We start from the raw sequence: 16,401 nt of genomic DNA on the forward strand, positions 1-16,401 counted from the left end.
TGTTTTAGTGTGCAGGGGAGAGCTGAAAGACTGTTACCACCTTCAGTTGGGGTAGGGGCATAACCATGCCATACTGGTTGGTAGCCACCACCCCACTATTTTTTTATTTAATTTCCTGACATCTAGTAGTCTTTCTGCCCCTCTCCCCCCCCGGGCAGTGGATCGGGGGTAATTGCCCCACCTGCCCACCGGTGGGCAGAACAACTCTGGCCCCATTTATTTGAAAAAAAAAATGTCCCTGGTCTCTGGTGGGCTTTCTGCCTCCGTTGGGGGCAGATGGGCCTTCCAAAAATAGGCCGAGGGGCAGCTATTGCCAACAGTAATGTGCCCTCCTGTGGAGCGACCCTTGCCCAAGGGGCTGCCCCCCACAAACAAAACACACAAATACACACACACCAATTCCTGGTGCCTAAGTGGTTTCTGCCTAAAATAAATTTCCCCCCTAGAGGAGCGACCCTTGCCTAAGGGTTTGCTCCCCTTGCGTGAAACTGGCGCAAGAAAAAAAATCCGTGGTGCCTAGTGGTTTCTGCCCTTCTTAGGGGCAGATTGGCTTAATAAAAATAGGCTGATACTGCCCCCAAGGGGGACAGAAATGGCCTAAAATAAAAGGGGAATGACCCTTGCCTAAGGGGTCGGTCCCCTTGCGTGATATTGACGCAAAAAAATAAAAATCTTTGGGGCCATATTTATACTTTTTGACGCAAAACTGCGCTAACGCAGTTTAGCGCCAAAAAAATTAGCGCCGGCTAACGCCATTCTGAAGCACCATGCGGGCGCCGTATTTATTGAATGGCGTTAGCCGGCGTTAGCCGACCGGCGCTGCCTGGTGTGCGTGAAAAAAAACCACGTACACCAGGCAGCGCCGGCGTAGGGAAAAATGGCGTTTGGGCGTCCTAAAATGGGGCAAGTCAGGCAGAGGCAAAAAAAACGTCTTAACCCGATTTGCACCATTTTTTTGGGGCGCCCAACCCCCATTAACATGACTCCTGTCTTAGCAAAGACAGGAGTCATGCCCCCTTGCCCAATGGCCATGCCCAGGGGACTTCTGTCCCCTGGGCATGGTCATTGGGCATAGTGGCATGTAGGGGGGCACAAATCAGGCCCCCCTATGCCACAAAAAAAAAAAAAAAAAAATACTTACCACAACTTACCTTTTCTTCCCTGGGGTGGGTCCCTCCATCCTTGGGTGTCCTGCTGGGGTGGGCAAGGGTGGCAGGGGGTGTCCCTGGGGGCAGGGGAGGGCACCTCTGGGCTCATTCTGAGCCCACAGGTCCCTTAACGCCTGCCCTAGGCGCTAAAATCCAGCGCAAATGCGGGTTTTTTAGTCCCGCCCACTCCCGGGCGTCATTTTTGCCCGGGAGTATAAATCCGACGCAATAGCATCGGAGTCATTTTTTAAGACGGGAACGCCTACCTTGCATATCATTAACGCAAGGAAGGTGTTCACGCAAAAAAATGACGCTAACTCCATGAACTTTGGCGCTAGACGCGTCTAACGCCAAAGTATAAATATGGAGTTAGTTTTGCGTCGAATTTGCGTCGAAAAAAACGACGCAAATTTGGCGCAAACGGAGTATAAATATGCCCCTTGGTGTCTAGTGGTTTCTGGCCTAATAAAAATAGGCTGATGGCTTGAAAAGATTTTTCCTCCCTGGGGGTGACCCTTGCCTAAGGGTTTGCTCCCCACGTCTAAAAAAATAAAGCAAAAGAAGAAAAAAAAACCCTGGTACCTAGAGGTTTCTAATTACAATAGGCCGATTTGCCCCCAAGGGGGTCAGAAATGGTCTATAACAAATTTGCCCCCCCCAAGAGGGCGACCCTTGCCTAAGGGGTCGCTCCCCTCATGTGAAACTGACTTTAAAAAAAATCCCTGATGTCTAGTGGTTTCTGCCCCCCTTGGGGAGAGATTGGCCTAATAAAAATTGGCCGATCTGCCCCCAAGAGGGGCAGAAATGGCCTAAAGTTAATTTTGCCCGCAGGGGAGCGACCCCTTTTAAAAAAATCCTTGATGTTTAGTGCTTTCTGTCCCCCTTGGGGGAGATCGGCCTAATCATAATAGGCCGGTTTGCCCCCGTGGGGCAGAAATAGCCTAAAAATAATTCCCCCCCCTCGGGAGAGGCCCTTGCCGAAGGGGCTGCTCCCCTTATAAGTAAATTTGAAGAAAAAAAACATCCCTGGTGTCTAGTGGGAAATGCTGAGAGAGACATCAAAGGAAAGGAAAGGCATTTCCTTTTCTTTGATGCCTCTCTCACCCCTTCCATGTGATAGGAAGAGAAATGCTTTAGCATTTCTCTTCCGATCCACGCTGGAAGTTGAGCTTCCAGTGCAGTGGGGGTAGGGTAGCCTCTGATGAGGTCAGCGTGCAACATCATCAGATGCCACAGAGAGGTCCGGGGGGAAGTCGGGGTGGAAGAGGAAGCGATTAGCCTCCTATTTCAAATTCCTTCACATTTACAGAACGTTTACACATTTTCAATTTAGCTTTTTTATTTATATGCGCTTTTTTGAACTGCTAATATTATTTAATCCTCTAAGCAGTCCCGGACCCCAAGATTTCCCGGACCACTGGTTAATAACCACTGTTCTATGCTATTCCTACTTCTTTTCTCAACCCTATTTTCAAGCTAGTCTTGTTAGGTGGAAGTACCTATCAAAATACTACTCACACAACTACTCATAGTTTAAGGTTGTGAGTGAGGCATTTTTTAACCAATTCACGATTTAACCATATGTCCTTATAACAAGGTTTTGTAAGGTCAGGTCTCAAGTTCAAACATATATTTTGTGTAGATCACTGCAGGACACAACAAATAGTGCTCAACAATATATATTTGGGGTACAAACTATGTGATGTTGATATTTTAAGGTACTGTACAGATTCTTAAATAAGCCCTCACTACATACACAGCAAAATAAAGCAGTAAAACAAACAAATAAACCTACCATCAATTTCTCCAGCATACACTTCTCCGAACATCATCCAGTATGGCTGAAAAACAATATCTCGAGCCAGAGTCCAAGAAGGGAGCTCGTGCGGATCAAGGATTGCCTTACGGGAAACCCCGAAGCTCAGCAATACTATGGCCATCATGATCACAATGCAGAACATATTTGATGTCTGTAAAGAATATTGACATGCTTGAGGTCTAGGCATCAGTTGCTAAAGTACAGAAATGCAAAGTGTGGCTACGCCGAATGGATGTGCTTTATCAGAAAGCATGCACGTTCTCAATATGGTAACCCTCAAAGTATCCAAATTTACAAAGGTCAACAATATCATTCATTGAGATTTAGATTTATCTTACTGCTACTGAAGTGTTGATGAAGGGATTTTTGAAATAACAAAGTACAAATAATACGAACAAGACCAGGTTTAACACCAGGATGCTTTTCATGTTAGGTGAGATAATGCAGATATTCTTGAAGTAAAAACAGCTGGTGAGAATGAGGACCAATTGTTGGACTATTTCAGCTCAGTATCCAAATACTTTTGGATATATAGCATTCATAAGTAGTCTGTTTAACTGACAGCAATGGTCACTATGTATTAGTGGATGGGGAGTCCCTTGTGTTGGTCTACATGTATGTGCTGAATGTTTGAACAGTACTGTTTCTGAATAGACTAATGGGGTGACTACTGAGTGATGGCAAGGTTATGGTGCTGTAGGTTGGGAATTTAAACCATGTAATGGGTGGGGATATTGACAGATGATCCTCCCTCACTGGGGCATGTAGAGAGAACATGGCAACAAAATGTAGGAGATCTTCTGCAATATTGGGGTGTCTGAATTCTGGAAGGAATCTCCCTATTCAGATCATGAATACTAATTTGACTCCACTAGTTGTGGTCTACATACCAGTTGGGACAACTTTTTAATCTGTTTAAGTTCTGGCAGGCAGTCTCCTGAATACTGGATAACTGGGTGAAATCTTCTCAGATCATAGCGCATTGCTTTTTTGTGTGGCTTGCGATAAGCATACCTCCAGCTGGTTAGAAGCATTGGCACTGTAGGATGTGGACTAGGGATGTGTGAAGTTTACATAACTTGCTTTTGTGTAGTTATGTACAATTTTGGCAAAATTATGCATAAATATGCAAAATGCAAATCCATCATTTAGTGTGATATTTCAACTTCGTCTGCCCTTGCATCAATTTTTGATGTAAGCATGTATTTTGTGCTAAAAATAGTGCAAAAACCAAAAGCACCACGAACAACAGCCATTTGCTATTAATTTTTTACCACAAATGGTATGCAGTTAGGAGAAATGATGTAAGAAATGTAACACAAAATTCCTAAAATTATGAAAATTATGGTGGTGTAACTTAAATATCACCCAGACCCAATGTGGACTTTATTGGATGCTACAGCAAACCATACTGCACTTTCTTTCAATTAAATTGTTGGCTCAGCTGGTAGTGTAGCACATTATAGGGGACATTCACGGTTAGATTCAGGGAGCATATATAAAATTATTTGGGTGAGTCTGAATGACATTAGCAAGGGACTGACACACTTAGCAGATGGCATATGTCTCCTTGAGATCAGATGTCATACTGACTCCAGCAGCTACACTTAGTTGTTGAGCTACAGTAAACACTACAAAATCCAAGTTAAGCCTGAATGCTTTTGTGCCAAGCTACCAGATGAATGAGCAAAGGTTAATTTGGGCTTTGTGTTTGTTTCCTCCAGACCAGAATTGTGAATCTTCAGTATATCTGGGTATATGATGGATGTAACTTGGCCACAATGAGTTACAATGGTTGTGCCTCACCTTTGATGGACATATCTGGGCATACAATAGGTGAAACTGGTTATAATGGTGGTACCTTGAAAGGTAAACCTGTGCACAACTGTTTCAGATATGTGGTACCATCTTGCCTGTAATGGCAGAACCTGGGACAGCAGCACTGCGCACAAACAACTGTGCCATGAAAGTTTCTCTCTAGATGCACACAGCTGCATGTGCTACAGGGGAGGCTTGTAGAGAGAGCTCTGTATCGGTTGTGTCAATTCTCAAATGGCCTCCCTTGACTGTACAAGGGCGTGTCTCCTTCTAAGGTGACTCTAATTATCATCTTTGCAGGGATAAGTCTTCCTCTCAGGTAAGTGCAAGAGTCTGCTGAAGATCGTGGTGTCTCCTATGTTTCTCCCTCTTGGGGCAATGATGTCAAATGTCTGGTCAGTAGTGCCTCCATTGCATGGGATCTGCCTCCATGATTGAGAGTACTGGACTGGTTTGACTACAGTATTTGCAAAATGTGCAAAAAGTGTTTGCCTCTAGATTGCCCTTAGTGGCTCCAGGTGGAAGCACAAATGATTTATCCCTTGTATGGAAGAGAAGGTGGGGTAGCCAAGTATGCCATCTCTGCGGAGTTACACTGCCTTCAGTAATGTGATGTGATGTGTTCTCGACTGTGATTGTTAAACATATGCATGAGTGTTCTTGAAGATTCTTACAAAGAGCTTGCAGGTGAGCAGCCCGCTGGATAGCCCTTTGAGGCCAGGCTGTCACCTCCCCAGAAACTGAGGGCAAATGAGAAAAAGATCTCCGTTTTAGAGTAACCTTGACAGCAGCAGAGCCTCTCTTGGAGAGCAGATCTGAGCCTTGACATCCCATGAGTTAGATAGGTTTGAGTCACAATTTGAAAATTGTCAGGTGCTGCAGCCCTCCTTCGCTAGGCCAATGGCAAAGAAGATGAACCGGAGTCTGAGGAACTGTGTTCATTGTCTTCTGGTTATGCGTTGAGTGGATGATGTACTAGGGGTGGCAGCTGTTAAAGAAATTGACCCTGGTGGGTGAGTGAGGACATAAAGATGGACCCTGATCCACTATCTGGAGCTAGTTAGACTCTGTACTTAATACCGAAGTCAGTGTGCAGAATGTTTCTACTGCAAGAAATCTAGGCAAGGCTACATTATGTTCGCCGATAAGGGAAATGATCCTTACATCTTGTGACATGATTCGGAGAAACGCTAGTCCTGGGCCCACTAAGGCTCTACTAGTTGCAAACACTTTCTGCACATTTCACGCTTCACAAATATTGTGGTCAAGAACAGCTGTGTTTCTTGACCGTGAGGGAGGAAGTGTTACTGTAGGTGCTGAGGGAGAGAAGGATCCGTTACATTATCTCAGTGTGAAATTGAGCCACATGGGACCATGTGAACGTACTGATAAGTTATGTTTCCCACTTGAGTGAGGTGTAATCGTGCTTATCTGGGAATTACGGATAGCTGATGGCTCTATGTAGTTCTGTGTGTTTTCCTATCTATGTCAGAGATGTGATCTGTAAAAAAAACGCAAAGTATGGTAACCAGCCTGCTGAGTAAAAACCTGGTATTGAAGTAGTGATAACTATGTGATGGAACTAAGGGTATTTTTTTAGAGTTTGGCAGATGGGATAATTCGCCACAAATGTGGTGGATGTCCCGTCCATCCAACTCTAAGGGCCATATTTATACTTTTTGACGCAAAACTGCGCTAACGCAGTTTTGCGTCCAAAAAATTAGCGCCGGCTAACGCCATTCTGAAGCGCCATGCGGGCGCCGTATTTAATCAATGACGTTAGCCGGCGTTAGCCGCCGGCGCTGCCTGGTGTGCGTGAAAAATAACGACGTACACCAGGCAGCGCCGGCGTAGGGGGATATGGAGCTTGGGCGCCAAAAAATGGGGCAAGTCAGGCTGAGGCAAATTTTTCACCTCAACCCGATTTGCGCCATTTTTTTCAACTCCCAACCCCCATAGAAATGACTCCTGTCTTAGCAAAGACAGGAGTCATGCCCCCTTGCCCAATGGCCATGCCCAGGGGACTTCTGTCCCCTGGGCATGGTCATTGGGCATAGTGGCATGTAGGGGGGCCCCCCTATGCCACAAAAAAAATAATAATAATACTTACCGGAACTTACCTTAATGTCCCTGGGATGGGTCCCTCCAGCCTTGGGTGTCCTCCTGGGGTGGGCAAGGGTGACAGGGGGTGTCCCTGGGGGCATGGGAGGGCATCTCTGGGCTCCTTCCGAGCCCACAGGTCCCTTAACGCCTGCCTTGTCCAGGCGCTAAAAAACGGCGCAAAAGCGGACGTACGTCATTTTTTTTTGACCCGCCCACTCCCGGGCGTGAATTTTGCCCGGGAGTGTAAATACGGCGCACATGCCTCGGAGTCAATTTTTTAGACGGGAACGCCTACCTTGCATATCATTAACGCAAAGTAGGTGTCCACGCTAAAAAATGACGCAAACTCCATGGACTTTGGCGCTAGACGCGTCTAACGCCAAGGTATAAATATGGAGTTAGTTTTGCGTCGGAATTGCGTCAAAAAAAACAACGCAATTCCGGCGCAAACAGAGTATAAATATGCCCCTAAGTGTATTGTAGCTTATGACTCTTGTGATATGGTGGACTGTATATCCTTCACATTTTAAAGAGATATCCTGTTCGCAAGCTCCAAATTGGCTCCTAAGTATGAAACAATATTTCTTGTTTTGCAATTGTGGAAGCACTTTCATCAGATAATAGGGTTCTAAAACAGATAAAATACTCACCATTTTACCAATCATCGTCAGGTATGGGCCAGCATGTTGGTTGACGGCAAAAAAGTCCAGTAGTCGGACATACCAAAAGATAATATCTAGGCAGTAAATAATTCTGCCTGCTGTTTGCATCGGCGGATCAGCCCAGCGCAAGCCAAATCCAGTCACAAACAGGATTATGGCTATTGAATCTGTAACGTTCCAGTATTCATTAATCCAAACTTTCACCTTTTGACTGAACTTTCCTGGCTCCGATATGAATACCTGCAAAGAAAAATAATAATGGATCGGAAGCTAATTTACATTGTAAAACAAATGACTAATCAATCAATTATCGACTACTATTGTATGCAGCTTTGCTTATATATTTGTTCTTGTCATTCATAAACTAAGTCACTTATATGAATCTACTTTAATACCCGCATGCCGCTTTCACTGATTTTAAAGTGACTTCAGATCGAGCACATTATGGCTATCTCGGCCAAGGATCTATGGTCTGGGCTATTTGTTTTAATTAGCTTATTTACAATGTGCTGCTGTTAAGATTCTTATGGAAATTAGGACCCCTGGAGCTACGTTTGTTTGAGCAATCTAAAGTGGTATGCCAGCAATCTAAGATACCATCCTGCAGCCATGGAAAGAGACGCTGCGTACGAGTAAAATTTGGCACTTTACCGGAAATCAAATCAAATAAAATCATTTTGAACAGAATCTTTCAGGTCAAAAGAAATGTATATTATTTAGACTGTTGAAAAGATTCGGTCAAGTCACTTAAGACAGGACACTAACAAGAGCCTAGAGGCCGGCACGTGCGCAGCGCAGCAGGTTCGCTCCACCAGCAACAAGCATTTCCAACATAAACTTCTAACACAGAATGAGTGCTTCCTGATGATTAAATAGTCATCCTACTTTATCATCATGTTTCAATCCCTTGTCAGTCAAACCGTTTGACTGTTCTTTCTCTGGTTATTCCTAACTGTTTTACCGCTGCAAGACACTTTGGAATGACTACTATCAGCATACGTGCTTCACGTTTATTCATCTAAAGCAAAAATCTTACAAGGGTATTAAAGGCAAGGTCTTTGAACCATCATTTAATTCTGCGTCTAATCAGAAGGGTACCCAGGTCTTGCACACAAAGAATGAGTATGAGATTGCCACTTTAACTGCAAGCAGCAAAGCAGGATACCTAAATGCTTCAAGGCATTGTGTAGAGTGAAGAGTTTGGCTGAGCAAGTCAACCATTGTGAATTGGTGGCTCTCCCTCTCCACAAAACAATGGCGTAGCTAAGTTGCCATTGACCCTAGTGCAAGCAAAGTAACTGTGCCCCCTCATTAGGGTGAAGTCTTAGTCTGTCTGTTGTCCCCGACACTACTCAACCTCCTTGGACAAAGTCTGCATCTGCCATATCAAAACTCGCTACAATTCTCATACACACAATATTACATTTCCAGTCCCTGTACTGCATTTCTGCTAGTCATACCCATAATCCTAAAACGCTTTACCAAAGCCAATAGGTTTGGCATTTGTAAAGTGTATGCACAAAAAGCCATAACATGCAAGGACCCCACACTCAGACTGCTGCCCTCATATAGGTACATCCCTCATGCAACACTCACAGAGGGATATGCCTCACTCTGCACCATCACAGGCACAACTTTCAACCTGTAGATCACTCAAACTGTACTTACAAAAGACACTAGTAATCATGCATTTACACAGGCACATCCCTCACAATACACACACGAAAAATGGTGGTTATCCTGCCATCACACAAGCACTCACTGCTCACACACAGGAACACTGTTCGCAAGAAAGAAGCACTCTTTGGACAGATGATGGCATAGGGGACAGAGGTTGAGTATCTGGTGCATCAGCCCACTACGGCCCTCAAAAAATTATAAAAATGTTACTAGAACTGCAGGTCGAGTAACTTGAATAATTTACTCAACCTAACAGTAATGTGCTTGAGCCATAAATGGGTCTCAAATTGTGTGATGTTAGGCAAATATTTTAGTTTACAGTCACCTTTATCTTCATTATCACATAAAAGTGCACCTTCAAATATGTGAGCTTTAGCATTTCTGTTGTACAAAAAACCTCTTTTGTTTGATTACATTTCCCAAATGTTTGCTCCATGTATAATAAGGATTAAACCCACATATAGGGTATGTATGATCCATGACTTGCCTCTTAGTTTACTAATAACATTGTCATCAGGGCAGGTGTGTTTCTCAGTTTAGGTTTAAATGCTCACTTTTAATAAATATATTACTAAAGCATGATGTGGCCGCACACTGTCATTTACAAACAGTACTTTTCCAAGAAACGTCCTAAAACCATTCCACTAACTTGCAGCTTCAATGATAATACTATATAGAGTATTAACAATAATCTGTGAAAATTGGGTTTCAGAAAACATATTCATCATTTGCAAATCACCCAGCAAAGTGTTGTGATTTATTTTCATCCTGTCAAAATATTTGTTTCAGCACTGAGAAGTGCAAAAAATAGAAAGAACTTGCCGTCCTGCCAGCTCCGGTAAGGTTTATCCTAATAACAGGCATAGTGCATGTTTTCTTTGGTTTGTGTGATCATTAACATGTGTGAAAAATTGACCCCTAACCGTAAAACCCAGGTCCTTGAGGGTACTTGTAAAGTGTTAGGATCGTGTACTGACCACAGATCCAGATCTTGAGATGTCAGCCTATAACATTTTGAAACTTGGGGAATGTGACAGTGGGTGTCCTCGATGAATATCAGTATAATCTAGTATTGAGTGAATTGTGAGCCACTGACACTGAATAGTGGATCCCCAGTAGCCACAGAACTGGAAACAGAGGTTCTTGTCTAATTTTGAACTTGATGCATAGTATATAGAGCTTTTTCAAGAAGACAGTTGTATCTTCTAGATGTCCTTGTTTGTCTTTTACAATATAATACTTATTAGAAATTGGGTTTTAGTTGGCAAAGTAGGGATCACAATCCTAGTCAGTGCAAGTGAGTGCACACTAAAAGTTTACCTGTGCTCACCCTCTGGTAATTTGGCAAAGAGCAGTCACGCTAAACTAAAGAGGCAATCTGTAAAGTATTTGTGCACACTCACAGTAACAGTGAAAACACCACAAATGGACTCCACATCAGTTTAGAAAAATAGCCAATATTTATCTGAGCCAACCAAGACCAAAACAACAAAAATCCAACATATACAAATCAAGTTATGAATTTTTAAAGGTTAGATAAAAATGCAGTGCTTAGAAGACAATAGCTCCAACCAGAACTATCTGTTTGCTGTAGACCGGCGCAAATCCAAAACTGCAGTCACTGCGATGGAACGCAGGCCTGGTACAGAAATCATGCAGACCCACTAACAGTACCTTTGTTGCGTCGATGCTCGGTGATGATGCGTTGATCCAGAGGAGGGGATGCATTGTGCTAGCAAGCGTTGCATTGTTTCCAGACCAGGCATTGTCGTAAATGTGTCGATGTCCAAAAGTGATGAGGTTATAAGTCAGGGTTGTTGCTTCACACAATTGGTGAGCGGTGTCTGCTGCTTCGGTGCAGGTAGGGCAAAGCAGTATTTCTGCAGCAGTATGTGTCAGTTCCAAGTGACGCACCAGTGTCCTTGTATCAGTTCTTGTGTTGCAGCATCACAAACAACGCCAAGGACCCAGGACTGGATTTAGCACCACTTTGCAGAGCAGGACTCACAGCAGAGGAGCCCAGGTGCCGGTACCAAGATCCAGGTGAAGTCTTCACTGAGACTGCAGACTTCAGAAACAGGGAGCAAGCTCAGTCAGGCCACTGGAGAAACTTACTTTAGATTGCAGAATGTCGAGAGCTAGATCCAGTCCTCTCCCTACCAGGCAAGTAGGGAGCAGGCCAACACTGAAGAGCAAACATCAAAGTCGCAGTCCCTCCTGTCAGTCCTGTGGTCCTTGTTCGTGGTAGAATGTCCTAAGTCCAGAAGTGCTCTGAGTTGATGTGTCAGAGGCCCAGTACTTATACCCAAATGTGCCTTTGAGGTGAGGGTGCTTCAAAAAATGTTTTTTAAGTTCCCAGTTCCATCTGCCAGAAGGGTTGTGGGGAGCTATCAGTCCCTTGTGGGTGGTCAGGCCACTACCCTTTGAAGTGTAAGTGTGACCCCCTCTACCCTTCCTGTCCAGAAAGACTCATCAGTATACAGATGGAATGCATGGACAGTTGAGAATCCTATATGTATGGCTGTCTGGATGAAATGCACAAAGGTAGCTGTCACCTAACCTTACACAGACCAGACATGGATTGGAGGCAGGCTAAGGCACAGGATGGTTAAAGTAAGAAAATGCCAACTTTCTAAAAGTGGCATTTTCTGACCAGCAATTCAGAAACCATCTTTACCAAAAGATGTGCTTTAAATATTCAGACACCAAACTCCATTTTCCTATTTTTTCCCATCTGGAAATTGCACTTAAAAGATGTTTTAAGACAATCCCCATACTAGCATATGGGAGAAATAGTCCTTGTAATAGTGACAAATTTCATTACCTGGACATGTTAAACTTAAAAGTACATGTCCAACTTTTTAAATACACTGCACCCTCCCCTTGGGGCTAACCAGGGCCTGCCTTAGGGGTGGCTTACATGTACTAAAATTGATGGTTTGGGCCGGGCAAGTGGGTACACTTGCCTGGTCGAAATGGAAGTTTAAACTGCACACACAGGCTCTGCAATGGCAGGATTGAGGCATGTTTGAAAGGCTACCATAGTGGGTGGCACAGCTAGTGCTGAAGGCCCCCTAGTAGCATTTGACCTACAGGCCCTGCACACTGGTAAGTCCCTAGTAGAGTACACTATGTGTGCCATACTGTACTCTACTAGGGACTTACCAGTAAATCAAATATATCAATCAAGGAGACTTCAATGTTACCTTTTTTTAGACACAGGGCACATGCACTTCAGCACCGGATAGCAGTGGTAAAGTGCCCAGAGTACTAAAGCTAACAAAAACAGGGTCAGAAAAAGAATGGGAAGAAGGCAAAAAGTCTGGGCATGATCCTGCAGAGATGGCCATTTCAAGCAATTCTGACAACAAATTGAGTCGTTTTTATAGTTATATACAGTTCTGTATCTGAAATTCCAACTCTTACTTCAGCCTGCCTTGACTGCTTAGGTTGGCTACGACTGGACATAAAAGTGCCCAAAGTAAAACAAAATTGGTATTATCCAACAGTAATCATGTCCCTGTGGCACCACTGGTAACTGGGAAGACCCACAAAGGGTGTGTGCAGTAACCACAGAAGGCCCTAGGACCGCTTCAATAGGATCCACAGCTTTGCAGTGCACTTTTCAGTCATAGACGTTCTAGTAGCTTGCCTCGCGTCTATTGCTTGTACAAAAGCAGGTTGCTCTCCAAGTTCTAGGTCTTCCTCAATTAAGTAAACCATTTCAAAGTGTTGTGGGCTGGCTGCATGAATGAGATATCTCTTTTAAGGATAAGATTATGATGGCCACAAGACAAATGAAAGCGAGACACCCTGCCTACAAATGGCACAACATAGACACTGATATGAAGCCTTTTATTATGTCTACTAGAACTTTACAGATTTGCGCATAAAGGGTCATTGAGGAACCCATGCAGAACCAGAGATGAACACACCAGCATCAGGATACCTGCAGGGAGACACTTCATTCCCCACTCAATAGGCATCAACGTGGAGGTCAATACTCAAGGTTTGAGGACTTGAGCTGAGCGCAAATTTACAATAGCACTAAAACAAGTCAAATAATATAACGGCATTCTTCCCAGAATAAATCAACGTACCTCAGATAATAGTAAAAAATAAATCGTTTTAAGACGAATTGAGGTCTTTTTTTAAATAAATATGTTATTTGATCTTTTTCCTTCCATTTGTTCAATTTTAGGTGTGCCCTTGAACGATTTATTGTTGATGCAAATGTTACAATGTATTTACTTTTCTGTGTGATGATCTAGAAAAACACAAATATTTCTTCATTCGGAATACCTGAGAACTGTGACAGTTACAAAACTGGCTGTGGAAGTACAGGACTGTGAAAACTATTGGCATGTGGGTAAAATGAACTGAGTAAATTAAATCTTTCATAATTCATTGGGCGGACTGGTGCAACACGTTTGGCGAGTGGACCACATCTTTACAATGTGTGATATCTTTAACACATAAACTTGCAAGAAGTTCACCCTTCCACTGGTAATTTATGTAGTAAGACTGTCAATTGTGACAAAATATCTGAGTTATTCCTCTCTTCATCCTTATTGGCAGAATTAACTCTGCAGTCCTTTGATTTCCTCTAATCTTATTTTAGATAGAAGCATTGTAGGAGGCTGGACTGGCTTGTAGTGAGTACCAAGGGGTACTTACACCTTGCACCAGGCCCAGTTATCCCTTATTAGTGTATAGGGTGTCTAGCAGCTTAGGCTGATAGATAATGGTAGCTTAGCAGAGCAGCTCAGGCTGAACTAGGAGACGTGTGAAGCTACTACAGTACCACCTAGTGTCATATGCACAATATCATAAGAAAACACAATACACAGTTATACTAAAAATAAAGGTACTTTATTTTTATGACAATATGCCAAAGTATCTTAGAGTGTACCCTCAGTGAGAGGATAGGAAATATACACAAGATATATATACACAATAGCAAAAATATGCAGTATAGTCTTAGAAAACAGTGCAAACAATGTATAGTTACAATAGGATGCAATGGGGAAACATAGGGATAGGGGCAACACAAACCATATACTCCAAAAGTGGAATGCAAACCACGAATGGACCCCAAACCTATGTGACCTTGTAGAGGGTCGCTGCGACTATTAGAAAATAGTGAGAGTTAGAAAAATAACCCTCCCCAAGACCCTGAAAAGTGAGTGCAAAGTGCACCAAAGTTCCCCTAAGGACAAAAGAGTCGTGTTAGAGGAATAATGCAGGAAAGACACAAACCAGCAATGCAACAACTGTGGATTTCCAATCTAGGGTATCTGTGGAACAAGGGGACCAAGTCCAAAAGTCACAAGCAAGTCGGAGATGGGCAGATGCCCAGGAAATGCCAGCTGCGGGTGCAAAGAAGCTTCGACTGGACAGAAGAAGCTGAGGTTTCTGCAGGAACGAAAAGGGCTAGAGACTTCCCCTTTGGTGGACGGATCCCTCTCGCCTTGGAGAGTCGTGCAGAAGTGTTTTCCCGCCAGAAGGACGCCAACAAGCCTTGCTACACGCAAATCGTGCGTTTGGCGTTTTTGGACGCTGCTGGGGCCCAGGAGGGACCAGGAGGTCGCAAATTGGACCTGCAGAGAGAGGGGACGTCGAGCAAGACAAAGAGTCCTCACTGAAGCAGGTAGCACCCGGAGAAGTGCCAGAAACAGGCACTACGAGGATGCGTGAAACGGTGCTCGCCGAAGTTGCACAACGGAGTCCCACGTCGCCGGAGACCAACTTAGAAAGTCGTGCAATGCAGGTTAGAGTGCCGTGGACCCAGGCTTGGCTGTGCACGAAGGATTTCCGCCGGAAGTGCACAGGGGCCGGAGTAGCTGCAAAGTCGCGGTTCCCAGCAATGCAGCCCAGCGAGGTGAGGCAAGGACTTACCTCCACCAAACTTGGGCTGAAGAGTCACTGGACTGTGTGGGTCACTTGGACAGCGTCGCTGGATTCGAGGGACCTCGCTCGTCGTGCTGAGAGGAGACCCAAGGGACCGGTAATGCAGCTTTTTGGTGCCTGCGGTTGCAGGGGGAAGATTCCGTCGACCCACGGGAGATTTCTTCGGAGCTTCTGGTGCAGAGAGGAGGCAGGCTACCCCCACAGCATGCACAAGCAGGAAAACAGTCGAGAAGGCGGCAGGATCAGCGTTACAGAGTTGCAGTAGTCGTCTTTGCTACTATGTTGCAGGTTTGCAGGCTTCCAGCGCGGTCAGCGGTCGATTCCTTATCAGAAGGTGAAGAGGGAGATGCAGAGGAACTCGGCTGAGCTCATGCATTCGTTATCTAAAGTTTCCCCAGAGACAGAGACCCTAAATAGCCAGAAAAGAGGGTTTGGCTACCTAGGAGAGAGGAAAGGCTACTAACACCTGAAGGAGCCTATCAGCAGGAGTCTCTGACGTCACCTGGTGGCACTGGCCACTCAGAGCAGTCCAGTGTGCCAGCAGCACCTCTGTTTCCAAGATGGCAGAGGTCTGGAGCACACTGGAGGAGCTCTGGACACCTCCCAGGGGAGGTGCAGGTCAGGGGAGTGGTCACTCCCCTTTCCTTTGTCCAGTTTCGCGCCAGAGCAGGGGCTAAGGGGTCCCTGAACCGGTGTAGACTGGCTTATGCAGAATTGGGCACATCTGTGCCCAACAAAGCATTTCCAGAGGCTGGGGGAGGCTACTCCTCCCCTGCCTTCACACCATTTTCCAAAGGGAGAGGGTGTCACACCCTCTCTCAGAGGAAGTTCTTTGTTCTGCCATCCTGGGCTAGGCCTGGCTGGACCCCAGGAGGGCAGCTGCCTGTCTGAGGGGTTGGCAGCAGCAGCAGCTGCAGTGAAACCCCAGGAAGGGCAGTCTGGCAGTACCAGGGTCTGTGCTACAGACCACTGGGATCATGGAATTGTACCAACAATGCCAGGATGGCATAGAGGGGGCAATTCCATGATCATAGACATGTTACATGGCCATATTCGGAGTTACCATGGTGAAGCTACATATAGGTAGTGACCTATATGTAGTGCACGCGTGTAATGGTGTCCCCGCACTCACAAAGTTCAGGGAATTGGCTCTGAACAATGTGGGGGCACCTTGGCTAGTGCCAGGGTGCCCTCACACTAAGTAACTTTGCACCTAACCTTTACCAGGTAAAGGTTAGACATATAGGTGACTTATAAGTTA

General features: G+C 44.8%; 1 protein-coding gene across 1 annotated transcript in view; it reads right to left on the reverse strand.

The window, feature by feature from the left end:
* Window positions 1–16,401, reverse strand: part of TRPM6 (transient receptor potential cation channel subfamily M member 6) — a 1,083,502-nt gene that overhangs the window by 352,801 nt on the left and 714,300 nt on the right. Inside the window, exons 21-22 of the mRNA XM_069229129.1 lie at window positions 7,539–7,790; window positions 2,944–3,118 (exon numbers count right to left, since the gene is read on the reverse strand). Of these exons, the coding sequence (XP_069085230.1) occupies window positions 2,944–3,118; window positions 7,539–7,790 (427 nt within the window). The remainder of the gene's footprint in view (window positions 1–2,943; window positions 3,119–7,538; window positions 7,791–16,401) is intronic.

Source organism: Pleurodeles waltl, chromosome 1_1 (genome assembly GCF_031143425.1).
Source record: "Pleurodeles waltl isolate 20211129_DDA chromosome 1_1, aPleWal1.hap1.20221129, whole genome shotgun sequence".
In the NCBI taxonomy this organism is placed as follows: domain Eukaryota; kingdom Metazoa; phylum Chordata; class Amphibia; order Caudata; family Salamandridae; genus Pleurodeles; species Pleurodeles waltl.